The sequence below is a fragment of the Polypterus senegalus genome, chromosome 16 (assembly GCF_016835505.1).
Source record: "Polypterus senegalus isolate Bchr_013 chromosome 16, ASM1683550v1, whole genome shotgun sequence".
Classification (NCBI taxonomy): Eukaryota; Metazoa; Chordata; class Cladistia; order Polypteriformes; family Polypteridae; genus Polypterus; species Polypterus senegalus.
Window position 1 is genome coordinate 86,251,689 of NC_053169.1, and position 26,757 is coordinate 86,278,445.

Here is a 26,757-nt window from a genome sequence, read left to right on the forward strand (position 1 = left end):
ATTTAAACTCATCCACCTTTGTCAACTCTACTCCTTGCATCTTCACCATTCCACTGACCTCCCTCTCATTTACACACATGTATTCTGTCTTCTTCCTACTGACCTTCATTCCTCTCCTCTCTAGAGCATATCCACCTCTCCAGGGTCTCCTCAACCTTCTCCCTACTATCGCTACAGATCACAATGTCATCATCAAACATCACAGTCCACAGGGACTCCTGTCTAATCTCGTCTATCAACCTGTCCACCACCATTGCAAATAAGAAAGGGCTCAGACCTGATCCCTGATGTAATTCCACCTCCGTCGCTCCTAACACAGACCACACCACTGTCACACTTCCCTCGTACATATCCTGTACAACTCTTATGTACTTCTCTGCCACTCCCGACTTCCTCATACAATACCACAGCTCCTCTCGAGGTACCCTGTCATATGCTTTCTCCAGGTCTAATTCTGCCTATTTCAATGTCTCACTTCACATGGGCTCAAATGGGATTATTTGGCTTTCCAGATTGACAACACATCAATTGAAGAAGAATATTTAATTCAGTTTTATAGTATTGTCCGAGCACTTCTCTTCTCCTAGTGTCCTTTCTCTCTCTTCCACTTTAACAGCCTTTTTTCCCCTAAAAGTACAGCAGAGTAGCTAATCCTATCAAACAAAGCCTTATAGTAGCTTCCCAATAACCCTGCAGTAGACTTATAATGAGGACACTTGGTTTTGTGATTTGTTTGGTGTAGCCGATTCCTTCTAAAATGTGGGCACTGAACAAGTGGACTTTGCTGTATTGTCTAGAGAGCGCTTCGCCTAATGGGAGGGCACAGATTTAATCAGGGCTCTCTTTCTGGAGTGTATTAGTGGCAACCCCACCTGTATTAGCACTCTGAACACATAAAGCAGTGGTTTCCATGTTAATGCTGTGTCACACAGCAAATTAAAACAAGAAAAGAGCTGGGGCACCTCCATGATGAACCTCATTTAATTTAGGACTTAAAAAGAAAAACTCAAAGATCAATGGTCACAATTGGATGATACAAATGTTTTGCCTTGTCGCTTTCAAAAGATAGGAGCTCCATCTTCTGTCCTCACGGGTTCAACAATAAACACCCTCGTCCGGTGGTTGGCAGGTGTATATATTGTGGAATCTGGAAGAGAGAGGCAGGACTTCTAGGGAAATGAGGGTAGTGATGATTCGGAGAGTTTCTTGGAACTGTGGAGGAAAGACGAGGATATGTTAGCATTGCGCCCCCTTATGACATGCTTACCTTATTAGAGCTCCGAAAGAGTTCTCTAAGTACTAATATCTGACAGCTGTTAATGCTTCCTGAGAAAAATAAATTATAGATTTGTCAAAATAAGGAGTTCAGAGAATTTTATTTTAAGCTTGAATTGAAATTTCATAGGGATTGTTTCTCTTTGAATCTGTGCTGAGATTAGATATCAAAAAATATCCTGCTCAAAAAAATTAAAGGAACACTTTATAGTGAGAGTATAGCATCAAGTCAATGAAACCTGTGGGCTATTGGTCTGGTCAGTGAAGTAGCAGAGGGGCTTGTTAATCAGTTTCAGCTGCTTTGATGCACTAGAGGGGCAACAATGAGACGACCCCCAAAACAGGAATGAATGGTTTAAGAGGTGGAGGCCACTGACATTTTTCCCTCCTCATCTGTTTCTTCACTTGTTTTGCATTTGGCTACGGTCAGTGTCACTACTGGTAGCACAAAGCGATACCTGGACCCTACAGAGGTGGCACAGGTAGTCCAACTTCTCAAGGATGGCACAGCAATATGTGTCATTGCCAGAAGGTTTGCTGTGTCTCACAGCACAGTCTCAAGGGCATGGAGGAGATTTCAGGAGACAGGCAGTTTGGGCAAGGAGGAGCAGGATGAGCACTGCCAGAGCCCTACAAAATGACCTCCAGTAGGCCACTGGTGTGAATGTCTCCGACCAAACAATCCGAAACAGACTTCATGAGGGTGGCCTGAGGGCCCAACATCCTCTAGTGGGCACTGTGCTCACTGCCCGGCACCATGGAGCTCGATTGGCATTTGCCATCGAATACCAGAATTGGCAAGTCCACCACTGGCACCCTGTGCTTTTCACAGATGAGAGCAGGTTCACCCTGAGCACATGTGACAGACGTGAAAGGGTCTGGAGAAGCCATGGAGAACGTTATGCTGCCTGTAACATCGTTCAGCATGACTGGTTTGGTGGTGGGTCAGTCTGGTCTGGGGAGGCATATTCATGGAGGGACACACAGACCTAGACAGGCTAGACAACGGCACCTTGACTGCCATTCGGTATCGGGATGAAATTCTTGGATCTACTGTCAGACCCTACGCTGGTGCAGTGGATCCTGGGTTCCTCCTGGTGTACGACAATGCCCAGCGTCATGTGGCGAGAGTATGCAGGCAGTTCCTGGATGAGGAAGGAATTGATACCATTGACTGGCCCCCATGCTCACTCACCTGACCTCAATCCAATAGAACACTTCTGGATGTGACTTTGTTTCAGTCCATCTGACGCCACCAGGTTGTACGTCAGACTGTCCAGGAGCTCATTGATGGCCTAGTCCAGATCTGGGACGAGATCCCCCAGGACACCATCTGTCATCTCATTAGGACGTTGTCAAGCATGCATACAAGTGCGTGGGGACCAAAAAAACTACTGAGTACAATTTGGAGTTGCTGCAATGAAATATCTGCAGAAAGGATGAGCCTGCCTGCCGCATCATTTTTTCCCTTTGATTTTCAGGTTGTCTGAATTCAGCCCTCTGTAGGTTGATCATTTTCATTTCCATCAAACAATGTGCCATCCTGTTGTTCCTAACACATTAACATATCAGTCCATATCAGTAGAGAGAGCCTGCAGGATTTTTTTTTTCCCATTTAGATCTGATGTGTTTTCAAAGTGTTCCTTTAATTTTTTGAGCAGTTTATGTTCTTTAGGCACAAAGTTTAACTTCTGCGCTTCACTCAGGAACAAGTATCTTCCTTGCATAAGAGCTGAAATTGAATGATTAACAATAAATTGAAGCAACACAGTATCTCATTACTAATATCATTGAACAAATGAATAGCAAAAAGACGACACTGAGGAAATGCAGGTGCTAGCCCAATTAAATTTATATAATAAAACACTAAGGTTTGAATGTTCAGTCCTTCAGAGAAATCTGGTTGGTCAGTTTGGCTTTGGCGGCACAACAAAAGTTGAATTGCGAGTGTGAGACACATGAAGTGGAGTAACGGTGCACGCTGAGAGAGTCGCCTTCATCGACAGCAAGTATAAAACCGGACAGGAGGTGAGAAAGAAGATAATAACAGCGTCTGGTACAAGACCATGCTCAAGAAAAGGAGCGCCAATGAAGAGACGTTCACACATGAAAATATAGTGGAAAGGCGCTGAAAGTACCTGTAGGGCGAAAGATAGCAAATACTTTTAAATTATTCTAATAGCTAGGTGGTCATCTCTTATGCGCAGGAAAAAAAGCCACTCTTCTCTGGGAGAGGACGATGACCTCTAATCCCTTTTTTATCAGGAAGCAAAGGGTTTTCAGAAGTACGGCAATGTTCAAAATGGTGTATCTTATAGATCAGTCCAGGGGCAACTCCCATTTGTAATAAATATACACTCACCTAAAGCATCATTAGGACCACCATACTAATACGGTGTTTGACCCCCTTTCGCCTTCAGAACTGCCTTAATTCTACGTAGCATTGATTCAACAAGGTGCTGAAAGCATTCTTTAGAAATGTTGGCCCATATTGATAGGATAGCATCTTGCAGTTGATGGAGATTTGTGGGATGCACATCCAGGGCACGAAGCTCCCGTTCCACCACATCCCAAAGATGCTCTATTGGGTTGAGATCTGGTGACTGTGGGGGCCATTTTAGTACAGTGAACTCATTGTCATGTTCAAGAAACCAATTTGAAATGATTCGAGCTTTGTGACATGGTGCATTATCCTGCTGGAAGTAGCCATCAGAGGATGGGTACATGGTGGTCATGAAGGGATGGACATGGTCAGAAACAATGCTCAGGTAGCCCGTGGCATTTAAACGATGCCCAATTGGCACTAAGGGGCCTAAAGTGTGCCAAGAAAACATCCCCCACACCATTACACCACCACCACCACCACCAGCCTGCACAGTGGTAACAAGGCATGATGGATCCATGTTCTCATTCTGTTTACGCCAAATTCTGACTCTACCATTTGAATGTCTCAACAGAAATCGAGACTCATCAGACCAGGCAACATTTTTCCAGTCTTCAACTGTCCAATTTTGGTGAGCTCGTGCAAATTGTAGCCTTTTTTTCCTATTTGTAGTGGAGATGAGTGGTACCCGGTGGGGTCTTCTGCTGTTGTAGCCCATCCGCCTCAAGGTTGTGCATGTTGTGGCTTCACAAATGCTTTGCTGCATACCTCGGTTGTAACGAGTGGTTATTTCAGTCAAAGTTGCTCTTCTATCAGCTTGAATCAGTCGGCCCATTCTCCTCTGACCTCTAGCATCAACAAGGCATTTTCGCCCACAGGACTGCCGCATACTGGATGTTTTTCCCTTTTCACACCATTCTTTGTAAACCCTAGAAATGGTTGTGCGTGAAAATCCCAGTAACTGAGCAGATTGTGAAATACTCAGACAGGCCTGTCTGGCACCAACAACCATGCCACGCTCAAAATTGCTTAAATCACCTTTCTTTGCCATTCTGACATTCAGTTTGGAGTTCAGGAGATTGTCTTGACCAGGACCACACCCCTAAATGCATTGAAGCAACTGCCATGTGATTGGTTGATTAGATAATCGCATTAATGAGAAATTGAACAGGTGTTCCTAGTAATACTTTAGGTGAGTGTATATATGTGTATATATATATATATATATATATATATATATATATAAACAATTTGTATAGGAAAATAAATAATAATAATTGCAGATAATATTAAAGGTAGATGAATGACATATCATATCAGCATGGAGCAGCGTACTTACCTAGATGCACATCAATGCACCATCATGCATATTAGTTTATTTTATCTACAGGCAAGCACACAATGCAGAAAGCCCAACCTTTGCCATTCTCATGCAATCCTCTTTTCATTTTTCTTGTTTTGTACATGTGAGACTGAGCACATACACACTGAAGCACCATGGATGGATGTCTTCAAGGTTAGGTCTGTTTCACATGCATCTTTATTACTGCAATTATTATGCTTGCCATACTAATTGGCAAAGTAGGCATTGTACTACCAGAACAGCCACAATACTCAAGAATATTTCCGCACATCACAGAAAATGACACCGAGGACCTTTATGTTAAACACAAAATGGCAAGCAGATGTAAACGGAATCTACACAAGAAAACAAAAACTTAAGTGTGTTATCATCTTTTAAAAATGTGCATCAGCACACAACAAACACATGGAAAATGAACATGTGCTTAGGTACATTCAACATACTGTATAATCTTATACAAATCAGCAGTTTTGCAACTGATTCCACCAGGCTGTCTAGAAGAACTAAATACTACAACAGCAAGGGGTAGAATTAACTAAGTCTCAGGTAGTTGTTCTGATTTAGGCTGAAAACTGATCCTTCATAACCTTTTTTTTTTAAGATACACCGTATTGTGTACAGTTGTCGCTGTCATTTCCCTCGTTTCTAGGGGTGGGATCTCTGGGGTCGTGACATTGAATTAATCAACAACCAGCATAAAAGGTCAGCCTTTCTCTAGGAACCTTATCCAATCTGCAGATAAAATCATTCATTTCATTTTGATCTATTGTGTGTTTTCTCTTGTATTGCCTGGTATAAACTTATTGCCTGTTATATGACCTTGACTTTGCCTCTTGTCTTGGTTACAGTTGCTACTTTTTATCCATCCATCCTCTTCTGCTTATCCAAGGTCGGGTCGCGGGGGCAGCAGCTTAAACAGAGAGGCCCAGACTTCCCTCTCCCCGGCCACTTCTTCCAGCTCTTCCGGGGGAATCCCTATGGCGTTCCCAGGCCAGCCGAGAAAAATAGTCCCTCCAGCATGTCCTGGCTCTTCCCCAGGTCCTCCTCCCAGTTAGACGTGCCCTGCACACCTCACCAGGGAGGCGTCCAGAAGGCATCCTGATCAGAAGCCACCTCGTCTGACTCCTCTCGATGCGGAGAAGCAGCGGCTCTACTCTGAGCTCCTCCTGGATGACTGAGCTTCTCACCCTATCTTTAAGGGAAAGCCCAGACACTCTGCGGAGGAAACTCATTTCAGCCGCTTGTATTCTCGATCTCGTTCTTTCGGTCACCACCCATAGCTCATGACCAAAGGTGAGGGTAGGAATGTAGATCGACTGGTAAACTGAGAGCTTTGCCTTACGGCTCAGCTCCTTTTTCACCCTGACAGACCCATGCAGAGCCCGCATCACTGCGAATGCCGCACCGATCCGCCTGTCGATCTCACGGTCCATTCTTCCCTCACTCGTGAACAAGACCCCAAGATACTTGAACTCCTCCATTTGGAGCAAGATCTCGACTCCAACCCTTAGAGGGCACTCCACCCTTTTCTGGCTGAGGACCATGGTCTTGGATTTGGAGGTGCTGATTCCCATCCCAGCCGCTTCACACTCAGCTGCGAACTGATCCAGAGAGCTGAAGATCCCGGCCTGATGAAGCAAACAGGACAACATTATCTGCAAAAAGCAGTGACCCAATCCTGAATCCACTACACCGGACCCCTTCAACACCCTGGCTGCACCTAGAAATTCTGTCCATAAAAGTTATGAACAGAATCGGTGACAAAGGGCACCTCCTCGAGCTGCCACCATATCGTGGTGGAGGGGTTTGCATGTCCCAATGATCCTAGGAGCTCTGTTGTCCGGGGCTTTATGCCCCTGGTAGGGCCACCTAAGAAAAACTGGTCCTAGGTGAGGGATGAGACAAAGAGCGGTCCAGCAAACCTTCTATGATGAATGAAAACTTTGGACACCGTTTTCCCTCAAGCAGACATGGGTCACTGGGGCCCCCCTCTGGAGGTGGGGCTTGATGGTGAGCGCCTGGTGGCCGGGCCTGCACCCATGGGACATGGCCGGGCACAGCCCGAAGAGGCAACGTGAGTCCCCCTTCCCATGGGCTCACCACCTTTGGGAGGGGCCAAGGAGGTCGGGTGCAGTGTGAGTTGGGTGGTGGCTGAAGGCGGGGACCTTGGCGGTCCGATCCTCGGTTACAGAAGCTGGCACTACTTTTTATTTTCATTTATTTTGTTTGCCTTTTGCCTGCATTTCCCAGTTTACTCACAAAATCAGTTCTTCTGTTTTCCTGGCAGTAGTACCCTCTTATACCCTGAGCTGACTGGAACTGTCAGAGTGATCATTTAAAACTTCTTTTGCAATAGCATACAGGTGAACTATGCCACACACCGACACAAACAATACTTCATTTATAAGCGACAGGTGTCGACTTCACACTCCTAGTAATGAAATTGTTAAAATATTTATGATTGACTTTTAATCTGGTATGAAATCATATGTGCGGTGTTTCATAAACTGTCACAAGTAATTATTCTGTATAAATAATACCCAAGTGTGAAAGGACCTGACCAATAGATTTCGACCAATGCGATGAGCCAACCCACCGAACGAGCAAACGTAAGCTACAGGCTGAAAACTGGAAACAGCGCTACACCACTCTTCTGATTTTTCATGTGCTATTGCATATCACTTCACAAAACAACAGCAAATGCCTACAAGTGACACATCGGTACTTACAGCAGATTCTCCTGATCAAAGCAAGTCCAAGCACATTATTGTACGATGCATTAGTAATGAGGTATCCTCCAAATAAAAGGGGACAAGATGCCACCTATGGCAAGTACACCTCACGTTTCTGGGTCATTAGCTCAGACTCAGTGGGTCACACACTTGCAAATCTCATACCGTTGGATGGCAGTGCTTGTGACATCTCCAACGATACGTAAATGTCCATGCATGGACATAATGAGACATATCTAGGGGTGTGCGGAATGAAAAAAATAAGAGTATTTGAAGCAGGAGCAAACAATGTAAATAGTTTGATGTGTAGGTGCGGGCTACTTGGGTGTATCAGAGTATTAGGGGATGGGGTTCAGAGGTTTTATATGATTCACTGCTTTAAGTGCATTAAAATTGTTCTGACCTGGATCCCTGTCTGGAGAGGCTTTGAATTAGAATTAGAATTAGAACAATCTGGACGAGAACAGGCCATTCAGCCCAACAAAGCTCGCCAGTCCTATCCACTTGTTTCCTCCAAGAAAACATCAAGTCGAGTTTTGAAAGTCCCTAACGTCTTACTGTCTACCACACTACTTGGTAGCTTATTCCAAGTGTCTATCGTTCTTTGTGTAAAGAAAAACTTCCTAATGTTTGTGCGAAATTTACCCTTAACAAGTTTCCAACTGTGTCCCCGTGTTCTTGATGAACTCATTTTAAAATACAAGTCTCGATCCACTGGACTAATTCCCTTCATAATTTTAAACACTTCAATCATGTCACCTCTTAATCTTCCTTTGCTTAAACTGTAAAGGCTCAGCTCTTTTAATCTTTCCTCATAATTCAACCCCTGTAGACCTGGAATCAGCCTAGTCGCTCTTCTCTGGACCTTTTCTAGTGCTGCTATGTCCTTTTTGTAACCTGGAGACCAAAACTACACACAGTACTCAAGATGAGGCCTCACCAGTGCGTTATAAAGGTTGAGCAGAACCTCCTGTGACTTGTACTCCACAGATCAAGGCGCTATATAACCTAACGTTCTGTTAGCCTTCTTAATGGCTTCTGAACACTGTTTGGAAGTTGATAGCTTGGAGTCCACTATGACTCCTAAATCCTTCTCATAAGGTGTACTCTCGATTTTCTGACCGCCCATTGTGTATTCAAACCTAATATTTTTACTCCCTATGTGTAATACTTTACACATTTTGGATAGTGAAGGGGACCCATGGTGCCATATGTTGAAACTATTTAGTTCTTTGTGTTATCAACATGAAGGTTTTTACAGTTGGTATGTCTGAGGATGCCAGATAGGTGGAAAAAACTGCCCTGGCATTACTTGTACATGAGATATACTGTATCAGAAAACAAGGAAGGTTTAAATTTTACACAAACACAAATTCTGTAACCTTTGAGAAGTTATCTGTTAGATGCTAGCTTTATTTTTTTTTAATAATAAGGCTTTATTTTGGTGTACCCCCCTCAGGCAGAGATTGCTGAAAAACGTTTCTAGGGTGTAAAGGTATGTTTCAGAGTATGCCACCCTGTGAATACAAGCTAAACAGCACCTTAGGATGTAATTACACAAAGGTGGATTTGAAATTCCTCTCACAAGCAGTGTGCAGAAGGAGCTAACACCCTCAATGGGGTACAAGTTGAGAGCTTAAGAGAATGAGACACGTGTACAGCCACATGAGGATACTGTTTGCAGCTTTTAAGTGCATTCTTGGAGAATAAATTGATTGGAATTCACTCTGAAAGTAGTGCCGATCCTGCTGTCTAGGGTGTGGTGCTCTAAAGAGATGTGAATAGAAATACATCACTAGCCTAAACAAAGCTCAAGACACACCAAAAGGAAGTCAAAATGACAAGTTCCTCACATAAGCTGACTCCACCTGTCCTAAATGTGGGTGACACATTCAAAGTCTTTAGCAAAACACATCTTATCTTTGGATGAGCACTACTTACAGAGATACTACAATTAATGAATAAGTTAAATACTTTAAGAAAAAGACTGATCATGTTATATCTCTGTCTCCATTTTGTAAAGTCCTTGCAACATGGAATAGTATACTGAAAAATAATACAAAAAGAAACATAGAAATGAACCTTACAATGACAGTCAATCAAGGTATGATTCCTGCCTTGTACCCAGTTGTACCAGGAGAGGCTCCAGCACCTGGCTACCCTTAATTGGTTAAACGGGGTATGATAAATGTGCTAGATTTGGGGGCTTGGGAGAGAGAAGGAGAACAAAGCTATTTCTTATTTATCCTTCCTACCCCAATAACTTAAGTACCAACTTAACAAAAGGCTCCTGGCCCATAACACCTGGCAACAATATGAAATCTAGGTCAAAGCTATCATATGCAAAAATGTACTACCTTAACTTAAAGACTACAAAATGTCAACAAAAGTTCAGAAGCAATGTTTTTATGACCCAACAGTAGACTTTGTGAGCTGGAATGTCAAAGGTCTCAATCATGAATTAAAGAGAAAGAAAGTATTCACTAACTTAACAGGTTTAAATGCCAAGATAGCATTTTTAGAGGAGACTCACATAATAAGTAATGACCAGTTTCTGTTGCAAAGAAATTGGATTTTTCACTCCAGCTATACAAAGAAAACTAGGGATGTGGGAATCTTAATACACAGAACAATTTCATTTGAACGAGTGAAGTTCAAATAGTTTCGGCACTTTAATATTTTCATTGGAAACGGTGAAGGCGAGAAGAGTAGTAAGTGGGCATTAAAAAGTTGCTACGACACTGGGAAAATTGCATGGCAAACAAAGATGACTATGTATGAGGTGAATTAAAAAAAAAGTGCAGAAACTTTTTGAATGTCCCTTGTAGTATCAGTTATAGTATCTGATCCTGATGGGTGATATGTCAGGGTCATGGGTAATTTATTTAATACTAAAGTGATTCTGTTTAATATTTGTGCACCTAATGTGGATGATAGAGATTTCATCTAAAATGTATTTGTATCAATATCCCAATGTGAACACTCATAAAATTATAATGGCTGGAGATTTTAATTGTGCTTTAAATCCAGACCTTGATAGGTCGTCTGCTGCAGTGGTGATAACATCTAATACTGAAAAAATAATTACATAGTTTGTAATGGATCATAACTTATCAGACCCGTGGAGTTTTTTTTAATTAAACTTAAAAGCATATATCCCCCTTCTCACCATTGTTACTCAAGAACTATGATTATTTATTCATAGACGATCATTTTTTACTCATTATCAAATCGTGTAAGTAACACTATTGTTACCTCTGACCATGGAGCTTAAATCACTATGCCTAATACACTCACCTCATAGCTGGCATATTAACCCCTGTTATTAGCTGATCAGAACTGTACAGATTTCATATCCAAGCAAAATTATTATTTTTTTAGAGATAAGCGCATATTCAGAGATCTTTGCATGAATACTCTAGGAAATGCTGAGGGCATTTTTAAGAGGACAGATTATTTTATATCTTTCTCAGAAAACTGATTTGGAAGCCAAGAAGGTCTGAGAGCTAATCAATGAAATTATCAGAACAGATCAAGAATCTGCTAGGTCTCCACATAAGGCACTTTATTGGGAAATAAAGGTTTTGCAATCAGAACTTAACCTCTCAACAACAAAATAAGTGGAACGGCTCATCTTTAAATTGTGACATCATTACTATGAACATGGAGAGAAGGCCAATCAGATCTTGGCTCGACAAAACCACAAGCAGGAAGTTCACAGTGCAATAACAGTAATTACCAACACAGACTGAGATAAAATCATTGAACATAAAAATATAACCCACAGATTTAGAGAGTGTTATAAGTCCTTATATTCTACCCAGTTTAAAGAAGATAAGCCATGCTAGATTTGTTAATGTGAGGTGGGCTGATTTGGGCCTCACTGTTCCAGTTTCTAGGAAATCTGCATGTTCTTTTGGAGTTCTCTTGGGCTGTCAGTGGGTGTGAGATGTTTAATAAATCCTCTCTAAGATGTCTGTGTTCAACCCTCAGAGTTCATATTGGCTCTCTCTGGGCATTCCATAATCATAGACTTCATGGCTGAGTGGGGCTAAAACATATCCCAGCAGAACTGAGATTAAGGCAGGAGCCAAGATGGATGAAATGCCAGCCCAGTGCATGGCTTGTTCGCGTATTTTATAGTTGCCAGTTTTATGCGATTGGCACCTCTTTTGAATGTGAAAGGAAATCAGGGGTCTCATTTGTAAAACTTTGCTTGGATTTGAGCATGAATGTAAATGTAAATGTAAATGGCCTGTATTTGATATAGCGCCTAACTAGAGTTCAAGAACCCCCCTAGGCGCTTTACAACACAACAGTCATTCACCCATTCACACACACATTCATACGTTGGTGATGATAAGCTACTATGTAGCCACAGCTGCCCTGGGGCACACTGACAGAAGTGAGGCTGCCGAACACTGGCGCCACCAATCCTTCCGACCACCACCAGCAGGTAGGTTAAAGTATGCAAATGCCAAGAAACAGGGAAATACTCATTCCACATAAAATCAGATTTATAAACCCTGTGTATGTACATTTCAATACAACTCACGCCTTATAAATCATAATTCTATAAATGTGTGTACGTGAATGGACCTTTAACCCTGCCCAGTTACCACCCTATAACAACCTTATATGGAGTATGCTAATCAGCCTCATACATATGCTATGCACAATGCTGCAAAACTTCATTGGCTGGTAGAGCACCTGACACACCAAGTAGTGTGAGACAGAAGTTCTCGTCTATATTAGGTGCATGCAAAGAAAGTTTAAAGTGTTTGCAAACCAAATACATGCAATACACTACATTTGAGTTTATTATTGAATTTTGCACATAATAATGTGATTGTCTGTGATTAATCGCAGACAATCATGCAATAAATCGTAATTAATAGTTTTAATCGTTGCCCGGCACTAATAAAAACACATTCTTCCATCAAGATTTCTTTTATAAATCACGACTCTTGCATTGTGAAGAAAACAAAGAGACAAAGATTAAGATCTTGGGAGTCCACCGCATATAATGTAGTAGCAGCCAAATATCAAACTTCAAACTGAGTAGTCGCAAAGGACTGAGCTGAACATCGACTGCCTAATAGAGTGAAGGCTGAGGGTTTTATAGGTGAAGGACAGGAAGGGGTGGGATCTCAGGCCGAAATGACATCTGCAAGATCGTGTGATGTAGCAGTGGAAGTGGGCGGAGTCTTAGCTGGGTCTTTCTCATGGTGGTCCATGGAAGAGGGAGAAAAGGCATTAGTACTGTTCATCAACCCCTGGCTCTGCATCTTACTCGAAGTTAAGCCCTCAGACGGCTTCCCATGCGCACATGTGTGACAGCATGAAGAGTTGTGTATACGCATGTCATGCCTCTTTTGTAATAAATCTGACCCCTGGAGAAACTGCTCAGGAATATTGCAGGCACATGCAAACTCCACAAAGGTCTGGAGTTGATCTCAAGTCCCTGGTGATATACACTGCGAAGTTTATAATTGATCGCCTTGAAATGAGTTTTATGACTGTAATCATTCTGATTGGTACGACAGAGAGCTTTTTACTGCTGCATGTGTGATGCATGTCAGCTCAAGGCCAGGCACCGAACCCTCGTCCGTGGAGTGGACGTGTGAGGCGGCAGCACTAACCGCTGTGCCGTCATGTTTATTGCAGGCCTTAAATGCCAAGAACTGCAAGGCCGAAATGATTAAGTCTGCAGCTTATCATTTTTTGCTATAAACTGTTTATAAAAAATGGCACGTTAAACAAAATTAAGAGTGCACATTTTTTTAAATATTTGCATGAAAATTATTTTCTTGACAAAAACAACTGAAACATTTTAACAAAGGAAGAAAGAATTCTAATGATTTACCTTTAAAGGTTAAATCAGTGAGTGATGTGATCTGCACACACTAGTTAAGTAGGCCTAATATGTGGACTGCCCTGTAAAAGCCGCTGTAATGATTAACATGGCTAGAAGAAGGTGTTCACTGGGTCTCCCTGTTTTACTGCTGCTGGCCGCCTGTCAACATGAAGGACTGCTCCGGCTCCGGCTGTGGCCGCATGTTCCTATATAAATGTTTGCCAGCACATGCTGAGAGGTAAATGTCCTGAGGGCGATTGGCTTCGTTTCCACAATTTCATTCTTGTCAGCTCAGTGGGTATAAAAGGGAGCTGAGCACACCCTACTGTTTCTCTTGGAAAGCACACACATTGTGCCTTTCACTACTTTTCCGAAATTCAAAATGAACATAAAATGTAGCACAAGACCTCAGCAATCAGTCATTATTCCCATTACTTGATGTTTCACAGTTGTAGAGACACAGCGTTTGCAAGTTGAATGCGATCTGTAGATTTTTATTTTGTTCTGTTAGGCAGGAAACTCTGTTGAGACTCTTTAGATCTTCACTGAGACGAAGCTGAAAGGTCGTATTACGTTAAACTCACCTCAGAATTCCTCATTTGACACTGATTGATTTATTCTATCAAAACAGTATAATCTTAAACTTACAAAAAGTGTTATCACACCCTGGTATGTTGACACTCTGATGGATTTTTTAACGTGCTTGTCCATGTGGCACACTGGGTAAGGACTCTGTTGCACAATTCCTGACTTGCGGGAGTAGTGTCCAGCTGCAGTCAGGACGGTTTTAGGCCTCGGACAGATCTGAGCACTTTAGACATTATGAGGTCCATAAATTTTTTTGTATGTCATTTATAACCCCCAGAAACAATTACAAGTACAAGAACAGGCTGGAGCGAAAAAAGTCACAATTATTTATTATGTATTATAGATAAAACCTTAGAAGGCTGGCGTCCTTCAACATCTGCAATAAGATGCTGCAGATGTTCCATCAGACGGTTGTGGCGAGCGGCCTCTTCTACGCGGTGGTGAGCTGGGGAGGCAGCATAAAGAAGAGGGACGCCTCACGCCTGGACAAACTGGTGAGGAAGGCAGGCTCTATTGTAGGCACGGAGCTGGACAGTTTGACATCCGTGGCAGAGCGACGGGCACTGAGCAGACTCCTGTCAATCATGGAGAATCCACTGCATCCACTGAATAGGATCATCTCCAGACAGAGGAGCAGCTTCAGCGACAGACTGCTGTCACCATCCTGCTCCACTGACAGACTGAGGAGACCCCACACTATGCGACTCTTCAATTCCACCCGGGGGGTAAATGTTAATATTATACAAAGTTATTGTCTGTTATACCTGCATTGTTCTCACTCTTTAATTTAATATTGTTTTTATCAGTATGCTGCTGCTGGAGTATATGAATATCCCCTTGGGATTAATAAAGTATCTATCTATCTATCTATCTATCTATCTATCTATCTATCTATCTATCTATCTATCTATCTATCTATCTATCTATCTATCTATCTATCTATCTATCTATCTATCTATCTATCTATCTATCTATCTATCTATCTATCTATCTATCTATCTATCATACAACCTAGTTAAAGTGAAGTATCTAATATGCTTGGATTTCCAGGTGGCTGTCTCTCTTAGTCTCTGGTCCTGCTTTGTCCAGCATGACCCCCTAATCAGACATCCCTGCTTAGGGCAGCAGAAATGACCATTGCTTAGGATGGAAAATGGCAGACCGAGAGCACAACCTTCTACATGGATGAAACAGGTATGCCGTGCCTTTGTCTAAGCCCTTAATTTAAGTCCAGTCTTGCCGTCCTTGACACACCTCTTGTAAGAATGGGAGTGTGCAATTCCCAATGACTTCACTCGGGCAGATTCAGCACCTCACACTCATTTTCTCCAGTTACAAAGGAGACAAAAGTAGTTTCATGTTATTTTCTATTTCGGCATTCCATCCAGTGCTGGTTACTACCCTGTGCCCAAAATGCCAGGAAAAAAATTGGATCCAAAGGATGGATGGAGGCCTTTTTAAACACTGAGCTATTTAATTAGGTAGAGTCTTTGGCTTAAATTCATGCTTATTATTATTTGCTCATTTATTTATCAGAGCAGACTATACTTTCTGAGAAGGTTGGCATCCTTCAACATCTGCAGTAAGATGCTGCAGATGTTCTACCAGACGGTTGTGGCGAGTGCCCTCTTCTACGCGGTGGTGTGCTGGGGTGGCAGCATAAAGATGAAAGACGCCTCACGCCTGGACAAACTTGTTAAGAAGGCAGGCTCCATTGTAGGATTAAAGTTGGACAGTTTAACATCTGTGGCAGAGCGACGGGCGCTAAGCAAACTCCTGTCAATCACGAAGAATCCACTGCATCCACTGAACAGGATCATCTCCAGACAGAGGAGTAGCTTCAGTGACAGACTGCTGTCACCGTCCTGCTCCACTGACAGACTAAAGAGATCGTTCCTCCCCCACACTATGCGACTCTTCAATTCCACCTGGGGGAGTAAATGGCGAACATTAATTTTATTTTAATTTTTTTTCATTTTTATTACTATTTAATTTAATATTGTTTCTTTGTATCAGTATACTGCTGCTGGATTATGTGAATTTCCCCTTGGGATTATTAAAGTATCTATCTATCTTATTTTTCTTATTTTTCAAAAAAGGATAAACCTACATTTTCTATGGAAGTAAAAAAGAACCCACACACACACAGAGACACACATACAAAGATATATTTAGTGTTCTTTTGGGGTGAAGTGCTGCACGGACACATCTAAACGGTTTCATTGTTGTTCACAGTGGCAGAACATCTAAGACTGGAGACATTCCAGCCACGTCCAACTTTCATGGCCTTATTGTTAAAGCTGTGAGCCGAACATTTAGAACCAACAGTATACTAGTATATTAATAAAGACAGACACAAGTGCAGCAATTATCAAACTTCCATCATTTTATATGTATAACAAGTTCCAGCAGTAATGTGCGCCTTAATACCAAGGTGCAGGCACGTCACACATTTAGTGCAATTATTTGTAACATTAAACAGACCTTATATTTAGTCTTAAATTCTTGCATATACATAACAAATGTACATTAAATTGAAGAGCGGAGTGGGGAGTCCCCCATATCCAGTTGTTTGTATACTGGATTTTGAGTGGATTGACACACTGCTGCCCCCCAAAACCCTTTGACCCCCTAAATGGGCTGGTTTTACTGTACTTTGAAAGTGATTCGGGCACAGAGGGAAGGTGTTTTTGCATGTGGACTTGTTGAAGTAAGTTGTCATTTTATAGCAGTGAAATGTCAGACTATGACGATGACAATCCTTTTAGACTCATTGCTGCATTCCCAGTTTCCCATTTTTGCGCATTTATAGACTATCGATATGGCCCTCAATAAGCTGTGTTTTATGATTAGGATGGTGATGGCACACTCTTGGTTTTTTTTTTTCTTTTTCTTATGGGCACTTTGTAGTAGTTTGTATGTCAGCGGCCATGATATTTATGTCTGTAGCTAGTCTCACGACCACATGTGCAGGACTTCACCATGTATTCTGCGTTGAAAGGTGCAGCCTAATAAGGGCTTCATCCATGTGTTAGATTCACTTTGGTAACAAAACGCATGTCTTTTGTAGTTTAGACAGTGTAAGAACATTTTTACGTGAGGTCTTTCAAATTTGGTTCTCATTGGTCATTACTTTTGACATTCCTCTGGTATTCTTACTGTGTTGTTCTTGTCCTCATCTCTGTTCTGTTCTACCCTTTGGAATATCTCATGGCATTACAGTGGTGCAGCTCGAGTTCGTGCCGCTCTTTCAATTTGCCGCCCTCCAACATATCAGAATATGTTAAACCATTTAAATAGAAAATTAAAATGACGTATAGAGAAAAATTAAGACAAATTTTTCATAGATTTATTCATATATAAAGAAACAGCAATCATTTTTTATATATATTTATAAGCATCAACTAGACAAGAATATACTATATAGACACACTGATAAGCCGTGTTCTGATTATTAGTTTAATATAATTACGCTACGAAAACCAGAACCAGTGTAGTGTACAAGTGATAGGTGGGGATGTTTTCTGCGCAGAGCAAGAACGCATTCGGATTGATAATGAAACGAAATTATAAACTGTAAATTAGTTGTTTATCTTCCTACACTGCAAAAAATGTATATGCAAAAACTAGACAACAAAAACTTTAACTGAGAGTTGTTTTGCTTTTATTTAGCAAAAAAATCTGCCAATGGGATAAGCAAATTTATTTGACAAGATTTCTCAAAACATGCTAAATAATCTGTATAAATAATTCACTAAGGCAAGACAACCATGGAAAGCACGCCGGAAGGGGCGTGGATTCACTAAGCCACCGACATGTGAGACACCTATGGCGCACGCAGGAAGGAGCCACGCCCGCCAACTCCAAGACCATTGGATATGACGACAACTCGCAGAGCCACGCCCACCAACTCAGATGTGACGGCACAGAAAAAATGGCGTCGTTTATATTCGTCTGTTGTAGAGGTCACATGCAGCTCCGACCCACGCTGACTGTTCATAGAGGCATGTTTCTCGCGGAGGTGAATCGCCATATGCAGCGTGTAAAACGGTTTGCAAGGGGTATCCCATGGGATCCTTAAAACATTCCTTCACAACTGAGGTTAAAACACAATGAAGTAAGCAGTCTTTAAAAATCGAGTTTTCGGTTACGCCGCACGACCGCGTGCACCCTGGCAAACTGTTTTACACGCTACATACAGCAATTCACTTCCGCGACAAGCATGCGTCTTCTTAGATACTCTTGCACTTTGTACACACCCACCTCGCTACCTGTGCCTGTGTTTCATTACCGTCTCACTTGCTTCACCAATGCAGGCCCTGCAACAGTCGAGACGCTCTCTCAGCAGCTGAACTTCTCTGTGCCTGACCGGTTCACACAGAGGCACCACACGACGCGGCAGGACTATCTAAGAAGAGGCATGTTTGTCACGGATGTAAATCACTGTATGCAGCGTGTAAAACAGTTTGCGAGGGGTATTCCATGGTCTTACTGTTGGTGGTCGAGTCTCTGTTAGTTGCTCTTACGAGCGGGCACATGACCAGGCAGTGTGTGTGCTTCGAGAGCGTGGGTGGACGCGACAGCACCATCTAAGAAGATTCATATTTGTCGCGGATGTGAATCGCTGTGTGCAGCATGTACAACGCTGTATTGTATGTTGCCCTCTCCAGAGTTATATCTTTTCATTCACCTATAGTCGTATACACAATGAAGTAACCAGTCTTTAAAAACCGAGTTTTTGGTTACGACGCACGACCGCGTGACCATAACAAACTGTTTTACACGCTACATACAGCAATTTGCACCCACGACAAACATGCATCTTCTTAGATGCTCCTGCACTTTGTACACACCCCCCTCCCACCTCGCTACTACCGTGGTCGGGTGTCTTGGTGGATTATATATAGAAAGGCAGCCAAAACCGCACAGAGCAATGAAAAGTCTACGTGAGTCACAGGTGCATCTGGACTGTGCAAAGATGACAACGACTCGAGTGACGAGTTAGAGGTGGGCAGTGCATACTGGACGAGAAATCAGCAGACTAGCATGACGGAGGGAGCGGGGTGGATGTCCTTCTCCTCTCTTCCCGTTCCACCCTCCGCCTGAGCGCCGAACGGACGATTGTGTGTTGGTTCGTTCCGTGCATTGTTACAATGTTGCTTTTCTTGCTGATTTATTACATTACCAATTTTTTAAATGTTAATTTTCTCCCTGTGCTTAAAAATCATTAAAAAAACGACCGTATGGTACGCCGCGGGTTGGCTAGTTGTAAATACAAGTTTTTTGACAAGTCAATAATTCTCACAATAAGAAAAAAAAGATTTAACATCATGATATAAGTACTTTTCACTTGCTTAGATTTCATTTTTTGCAGTGTAGAAATTATTATCGGTGTAATTTTTTTTATTTTTGTTATTGCCTCATAAATTTCAACTGCTGTGTCTGATGCCGTCACAGGAAGACAGTCTGAACATCACTTTTCAAGCATTTGTGGTTAAAAATCAGAGAATTTGACCAATTTCATTCAAGAGTGATATTTTTCCGAACCCTGCTGCTTACACACGAATTGTACTGAGCCTTTTGGCCAATAATGCTGCCCCCAAATATGTGCCACCCGGGGCGGACTGCCCCCCCCCTTCTATGCCACTGTGGCATTAGAGGAAGCAGAATGCGTTTCCAACACGACTTTGTTAAGATCTTTATAGTTTCATTCACTATGCCATCAATAAACATTTTTGGAAAGTTGGCCCTGGTCTGACTCTTCTTGTCTGTCTTGTTTTGTGCTATCTCACCATTTTCTCAGGGATTTTAACACATAGCTTTACAAACCTAAATATACAAATGAGGAGCTTTAACAAGCATAAGAAAATGAGCGACACAGATTTGAAGAGCCAAAAGAAGGAAGCTAAGCACCCTGAGGCAAGACTTCGAACTTAAAGTTATCACGAGTGCCAGAAGAGGTTTGCCAGGCACTGCAAATGTGGGATTTCTTTAAGATTACACACATTTTCAAACCATTTTAACAGAAAGACAATATTCTTCTAAACAGCTACAGACACATTTGTGGTTTAGTGCTGTTTATTTAATTTTTTTATATAAAAATTCCATCCACAACGGTCACTGTGAACACACCAGGGAAGAGGAATGAATTTTACTTTCGGAAAAATAGTGCAAAGAATCTGTGACAATTTATGAATTTCAATTATTTTTGTTTTCATAATAGAAAACTTTACTGTTTCAACGAGGATATACAGCGAGGAAAATAAGTATGGAACACATCCGTCAATGTTTTTTCTCAGTAAATATATTTCTAATGGGCCTATTGACATGGAATTTACACCAGACGTCGGTAACAACCCAAGTAATCCACGCATACAAAGTAATCGAAACAAATAAGTCCAGAAATTATGTGTAATAAAGTGGATTTGCAGAAGGAAAGTATTGAACACGTGAAGAAAGGGAGGTGCAAACAGACATGGAAAGCCACAAATCCAGCTGAAATCTGTCAGTATTTAGAAAGCAATCCTGTCCCCAATCAGTGCAAATTAATATCAGCTGGTTTATTCCTATTAGATGACCTAAAAAGGTTTCTCATTACTAAGGTGTGTGGTCCCCGGCCGGGCTCCCAGGAGGACGTGAGGAGGGCTTGTGCCTCCTCCAGACCGCGAGAGTGCGTCCGTCCTGGAACTGTTGGGGGCCACGGGTCGAGGGCATGGAAGCCCTACCCTGTAGGGGCCCTTGGTCACTGTCAGGCGGCGCCCCGATGCCGGTTTATCCTGTGTGGTCCTCGGCCGGGGCTGGAGCACGGCCGGGACTCCTTGGAGGACCAGAGGAGGGCGTGTGTCTCCTCCAGACCGAGTGGGGGCGTCCGTCCTGGTTATGCAGGGGGCCTCGGGTAGGGGGCTTTGAAGCCCAGCCCTGTAGGGACCCGTGGCCACCGCCAGGCGGCGCCCCAGTGCCTGATTGTCCCTGGAGCCCAGCACTTCCGCCACACCAGGAAGTGCTGGGGGGAAGACTTTGTGTGGCGCCCGGAGAGCTGCCAGGAGGACAGCCGACACTTCCGCCACGCTGGGGCGTGGCTAAGGACGGGATACTGGGAACACCTGGGGCTCATCCGGGAGCATTACATAAGGGGCCGCCTCCCTCCAGTGTGCAAGTGGAAGTCGGGTGGAAGAGGACTGAGCGAGAGGAAGGACTGGAGGTGGCCAGGAGAAAAGAGGCACAGGACTGTGTGGCCTGGACTTGGGGAAATCGGTGCTGAAGGCACTGGGGTTGTGAGTGCACATATTCATAATTGTAAATAGTGTAAATAAACAGTGTGTGGGTTGAAAAAATGTTGTCCGTCTGTGTGTGTCCGGGCCAGTGTTCACAGGTGTCACACAAGAAGTAAGGGATATTGTACCTCAAAGATTTATTACCACCTTACATTCAAAGTCAAACTAGGCGAAGTCGGGCTCTCACAAGCACACTGACAGTATGCATTGCTTTGAGGTTTTTTGCAAGCGGCAATTTTTTTATATATTGTAGGCAATATGGAAAATCTATCTAAAAATGCAGTTTGCCAGGCAATTCGTAAAGTCTGTTTGGCTCTGAAATATATCCTTCGGGTTTTCATAGTGTTTCCTGGACACCTGCATCTGCATACAATAAAAGAAGCATTTCACGCCATTGCAGGTAGGTAATACACGGGCAAAAACACCCACAGTTCCATAAAGAATCTCACAATTAGCCTAACCTTCTCATTACCCAGGATTTCCAAATGTGTTTGGGGCACATGGGATTGATCAGAGTGGAGTTTGATCAAACATTATTTAGAAAATGTACCTCTCCTCCTGAAGAATAATCAGACACAGTGTCTTCATCAAATATTTGACCTTCATCAATATCTCGTTAGTCAGGCACAAGTTCTAGGGATATGACATTCCCTGCAACTGACCTAACAAAAAAAGAGGGCTATATGGAACATACCTATGGCACACATTGAGGACAAATATATGCAATGACCATCCTTTACCTGAAATGAAGTGACCACTGCATCCTGCCACTGGTTCTGAGGAGGAGCTTCCCCCTGGAATGCCCTCAGAAACAGGGCGAAGGGCATTTTGCTGGAGAGCCAACTCTTCTGCAGGGGTTGGGTCTGGACCGCGTGGACCTCTAGCTGTTTTTTGCTTGTCTGCCTTCTTATTAGCTTTAAAATTAATGTTTTTTTATATTATATATGATTATTTATGTCAACAATTCTTTAAATAGTTATATACCAATATTTACCAGTTTGAAGTATATTCTTGTACTTCACTTTAACCTGTTCCCATGTTCTCCTTGTGCTCACGTTTGATCTGGAATTATGACATATTAAATAATAATTAATCTGACACGTAGGAAATGAAAAGCTGCATTCAGTAAGTACAATGCACACTACTTAGCGTTTAATTCGTCGCCCACTTTTTGCCAGCCGTCTTTTCTGGTTTGGGCTGCTTTTGCAGTGTTATCCTTTGTGCATATTAAATCTTGAAATTCTTCATATCCTTCGAGTGACAGGTCCTGCTCTGCTTGTGTGAAAAAACGCGCCCGTTCTTTTGTCATTTTGTTGCAGCCTATCAAAGACTTGCTGATCATGTTTTCTAGACTCGATATATGTGGACTTTTCAATCAGCACGGGCGCGCGCAATCATCTCGGATGATTAGATCCAGCTAGACTAATCTACTACACGGCTGCATTTGAAAAACCGACTTATACCAGATGAGTTTCACCGGCATTAACTCATCCAAGATGAGGCATCTGATCTGAGATGATTTAAGAGACGTACGGAAAATACACCCCTGGAATTCGCAGGTCCAGTTGTTACAAGGAAAACAATAAGTAATACACTCAACTGTGAAGACCTCTACGCACGCTCACCATGCAAGACTCCACTGCTGAAGAAAAAGCACGTTGAAGCTCATTTAAAACATTTAGACAAGTCAATGAAATACTGTGAGGATATAGTCTGGTCAGAGGAGACCAAAGTTAAACTCTTTGGATGTCATTGCACACACCATGTTTGGAGGAGAAATGGCACTGCACATCACCCTAAAAACGCCATAGCAGCAGTGAAGTTTGGAGGTGGAACATCATGGCGTGGGGCTGTTTTTCAGCATATGGTACTGGCAGAGGGTTCACCGACAAAAGCGCGATAGACATATGTGCCCTGACAAAACCGCGACGGACAAATGAGTGCCGACAAACCCACTAACTGGTTTTCAACAAAATCGCGGTTGAGGCCAAGAGAGTGGGACGCGTACGTGCGCATTATGTACACATTATGTGCTAGGTTATAACTGTTATAACTGCTGATGGCATGCCGCGAACAAATAACTCAGTCGAGGGTTGGCATAACGCGTGGTATACAAAGCGGAATTACCAGCAGTCAGGCAGCCAGCAAGTCTAAATGCGCTCAACTATCAAGACGTCTTGCTGGAATTCTTCCTACATATGCAGGGCGTGATCTTCAGGACTATCTGCGGGCCGTGCTGATGGCACGCAGCGTCTCATAATATTAACTTCTAAAATAAACATTATTATATATGCTTTAAACTAGTAATTCATATTTAATGAAACTTTCACGATTTTGTCGGTGCGATTTTGTCTGCGCGATTTTGATGCCCTGTTTTAATCGGCGCTATTTTGTCGGCGCTCATATGTCTATCGCGCAAATGTCAGGTCACTCTGCAGACCTCATATAATTGAAGGAAGGATGAATGGAGGAATTTACCAGGACATTCTTGATAAGACGATGATTCCAAACACACAGCCAAGGAAACTCTCATTTGGTTTCAGAGAAAGAAAATAAAGCTGTTAGAATGGCCCAGTCAATCAGCCGACATTAGAATCCAATTGAAAAATCTATGGAAAGAATTGAAGATCAGAGTTCATCGAAGAGGCCACTGGAACCTTCAAGATTTGAAGACACTTTGTGTGGAAGAATGGGTCAAAATTACACCTGAGCAATGCATGTGACTCGTTCCTTCATACAGGAGGCGTCTTGAAGCTGTCATTGCTAACAAAGGGTTTTCTACTAAGTATTAAATACATTTCAGTAAAAAGTTCAAAACTTTTTCCCGGTATCATCCCACTTTATTAAACATAATTTATGGACTTATTTGTTTTGATTTCTTTGTATGTGTGGATTACTTGGGTTGTTACTGACATCTGGTGAAAATTTCATGTCATTAGCCCCATTAGAAATATATTTTCTGAGAAAAACGTTGATATGTTCAATACTTACTTTCCCTGCTGTAAGCAGGTTATTTATGTAGATATATGTTGATAGATTTTTTAAGGCTTTTGTTTTCATGTTTGTTTTGGGTGATTTCTAGACTCCATATGCACAGTTTTTGAAATTTTTGAGGTGAGACACAAAAATAACCGGGCTGGGCTTGGGACTTTTCCTGTGTTGTATTTGTGCCTGGAGGTCGGCCAGATGTGAATCATAGAACTTTATCCCCTCCTACGTGCCTTCTCAAACCACTGACCGGCTCGATATATCCTGTGAATAGCCTAATTAATGTTGGCACGACACTCACTACACAAGTTGCTGCGATAATGTCAGGTGAAAAAAATCAAACAGCGAATCAACATCAAATTTCTCACAAATTTTCTCTTTTTCCATAAAGCACTTTTTGACTGACAAAAACATTCCTGTTCTCGATCATCCTCCCTATTCGTCTGATTTAGCTCCCTGTGATTTTTACTTGTTCCCAAAAGTCAAAAGTGACCTGAAGGGAACACAAGCAAGATGAAGAGCCTCTAGCAAGAAGACTTCCAGCACTGTTTCAATCAAAGGAAGATACGTATGGAGAGGTGTAGAGATCGGGAGGGAGGCAGAGTATAGAGAAGGTGACAATGTTTAGAATGTTGTAACTCATTAATTTTTTTTAACTATTTTTGTGTCTCACCTCAAATTAAAAAAAACAAAAAACTTCACTTTAAGGACCCAATTTACTGCCCCAAATTAATGCAACCCCTGATTGTGAAAAAGTAACTAACTTGAAAGATTCCAAACATGTGGAATATCAGTTATAAAAAGATTAAAGGAGTTCAAGGTGGCACATACAAATATATAAAATGCTTTTCTCTGGTGAAGTTAATATTATTAAAGCACTGGGGATCGAATCAGTAGCTGTTTTGTTTAAAGTTCATCCTGTAACTATGATGGATGATTGCTACCATAACCGGGAGCCAACGGAGATGATGGGAGGTACCAAATTCATCATGATGGCAGCCATTGTGGTATAAGCACCATAAACTTGAAGGTGAAGAGGCCTTCTTTCTCGCCAATGTTCTTCCTCTCAGTTGTCACAGTAATTCAGACTGGATGACTGAATTCATGGGAATTCCATTGATCTCTTCCTGAATATCCTGATCCACTTTGTGCCTGAAAATGAACGATAACAGACTCACTTCTTGTTATTCCAAATTCATTTATAGCACCACATCTCCAAAAGGGACTGCTGTTAAGAACAAGTTGATAATGTTTGGTTTAGGTTATTGAGAACAATTACCATTAATAAAACTAAACATTACCAGGAAAGACAACCAGGAGATGACATGTATCTGTGTAAATAATGAAAAGAATATAAAAAGCATGAATGGTGTGAAGGGCAGCCTATGTCCTTACCTTGCCAGGACTAACTTAAGATTAAAGGACTGGGGGAAAGAGCATGAATGGGGCATTATCTCCCTAGGCGTGCTAGATGGCAGCAAGCCCAGGTTTGAATCCCTGCATGGGTGCCCACAGGGCATTTTGGGTATTGTAGTCCTGGGGGACAACCTTGCAGGGCTGCCTGGGGCCCGCCAGGGGGAGCATAGGGCTCCAACCTACCCCAGAAGTGCTTCGGGGCAGCAGTATCATGTCACCGGAAGCACTCCTGCACATTACATACAAGGAGGTGCCTGACTCACAAGGAGAAGTCAGAGTCGGGTGGAAGGTGAACAAAGCTTGTGTGGAGGACAGAGTAAGACAAAGAAAGTTAAAGAGTTATTGTGTGCTATATAATGCTTGTTGTATTTGTGGCTGTGGTGGTGGTAAACACTTACATAGAAGAGTTTACCCACAAATAAAGACTGTTTTTGCTTTCACATTGTATCTGTGCCTGTTTGTATTGGGTGTTTGGGGAGCAGGACCACCCCCGATGTCCACAATGGTTAAATATATATACTGTATAAGTAGGGGGGCCGGAGGGTGTGTTCCAGCTATAGAGGGATCATACTCCTTAGCCACCCTGGAACAGTCTATTCGGGGGTCCTGGAGAGGAGGGTCCGTCAGACAGTCGAATCTCGGATTCAGGAGGAACAGTGTGGTTTTCGTCCTGGTCGCGGATCAGTGGACCAGCTCTACACTCTTGGCAGAGTCCTGGAGGGTGCTTTGGAGTTTGCCCAGCCAGTCTACATGTGTTTTGTGGACTTGGAAAAGGCATTCGACCGTGTCCCTCAGGGAATCCCTGTGGGGGGTGCTCAGAGAGTATGGGGTACTGGACCCCCTGATAAGGTCTGTTCAGTCCCTGTACAACCGGTCTCAGA

At 42.5% G+C, this 26,757-nt stretch overlaps 1 protein-coding gene across 7 annotated transcripts in view; it reads right to left on the minus strand.

Annotated features, from left to right (window-relative positions):
* Window positions 1-1,036: 1,036 nt before the first annotated feature.
* Window positions 1,037-26,757, minus strand: part of LOC120516746 (solute carrier family 22 member 7-like) — an 81,885-nt gene continuing 56,164 nt past the window's right edge. For 6 of the 7 annotated variants that reach the window (XM_039738645.1, XM_039738646.1, XM_039738643.1 and 3 more), the window contains one exon: window positions 23,995-25,612. In XM_039738645.1, coding sequence (XP_039594579.1) covers window positions 25,534-25,612 — 79 coding nt within the window. In that variant the 3' untranslated portion in view covers window positions 23,995-25,533. Of the gene's footprint in view, window positions 1,213-23,994; window positions 25,613-26,757 lie in introns of those variants that run through there. The other variant, XM_039738644.1, reaches the window with a different exon arrangement.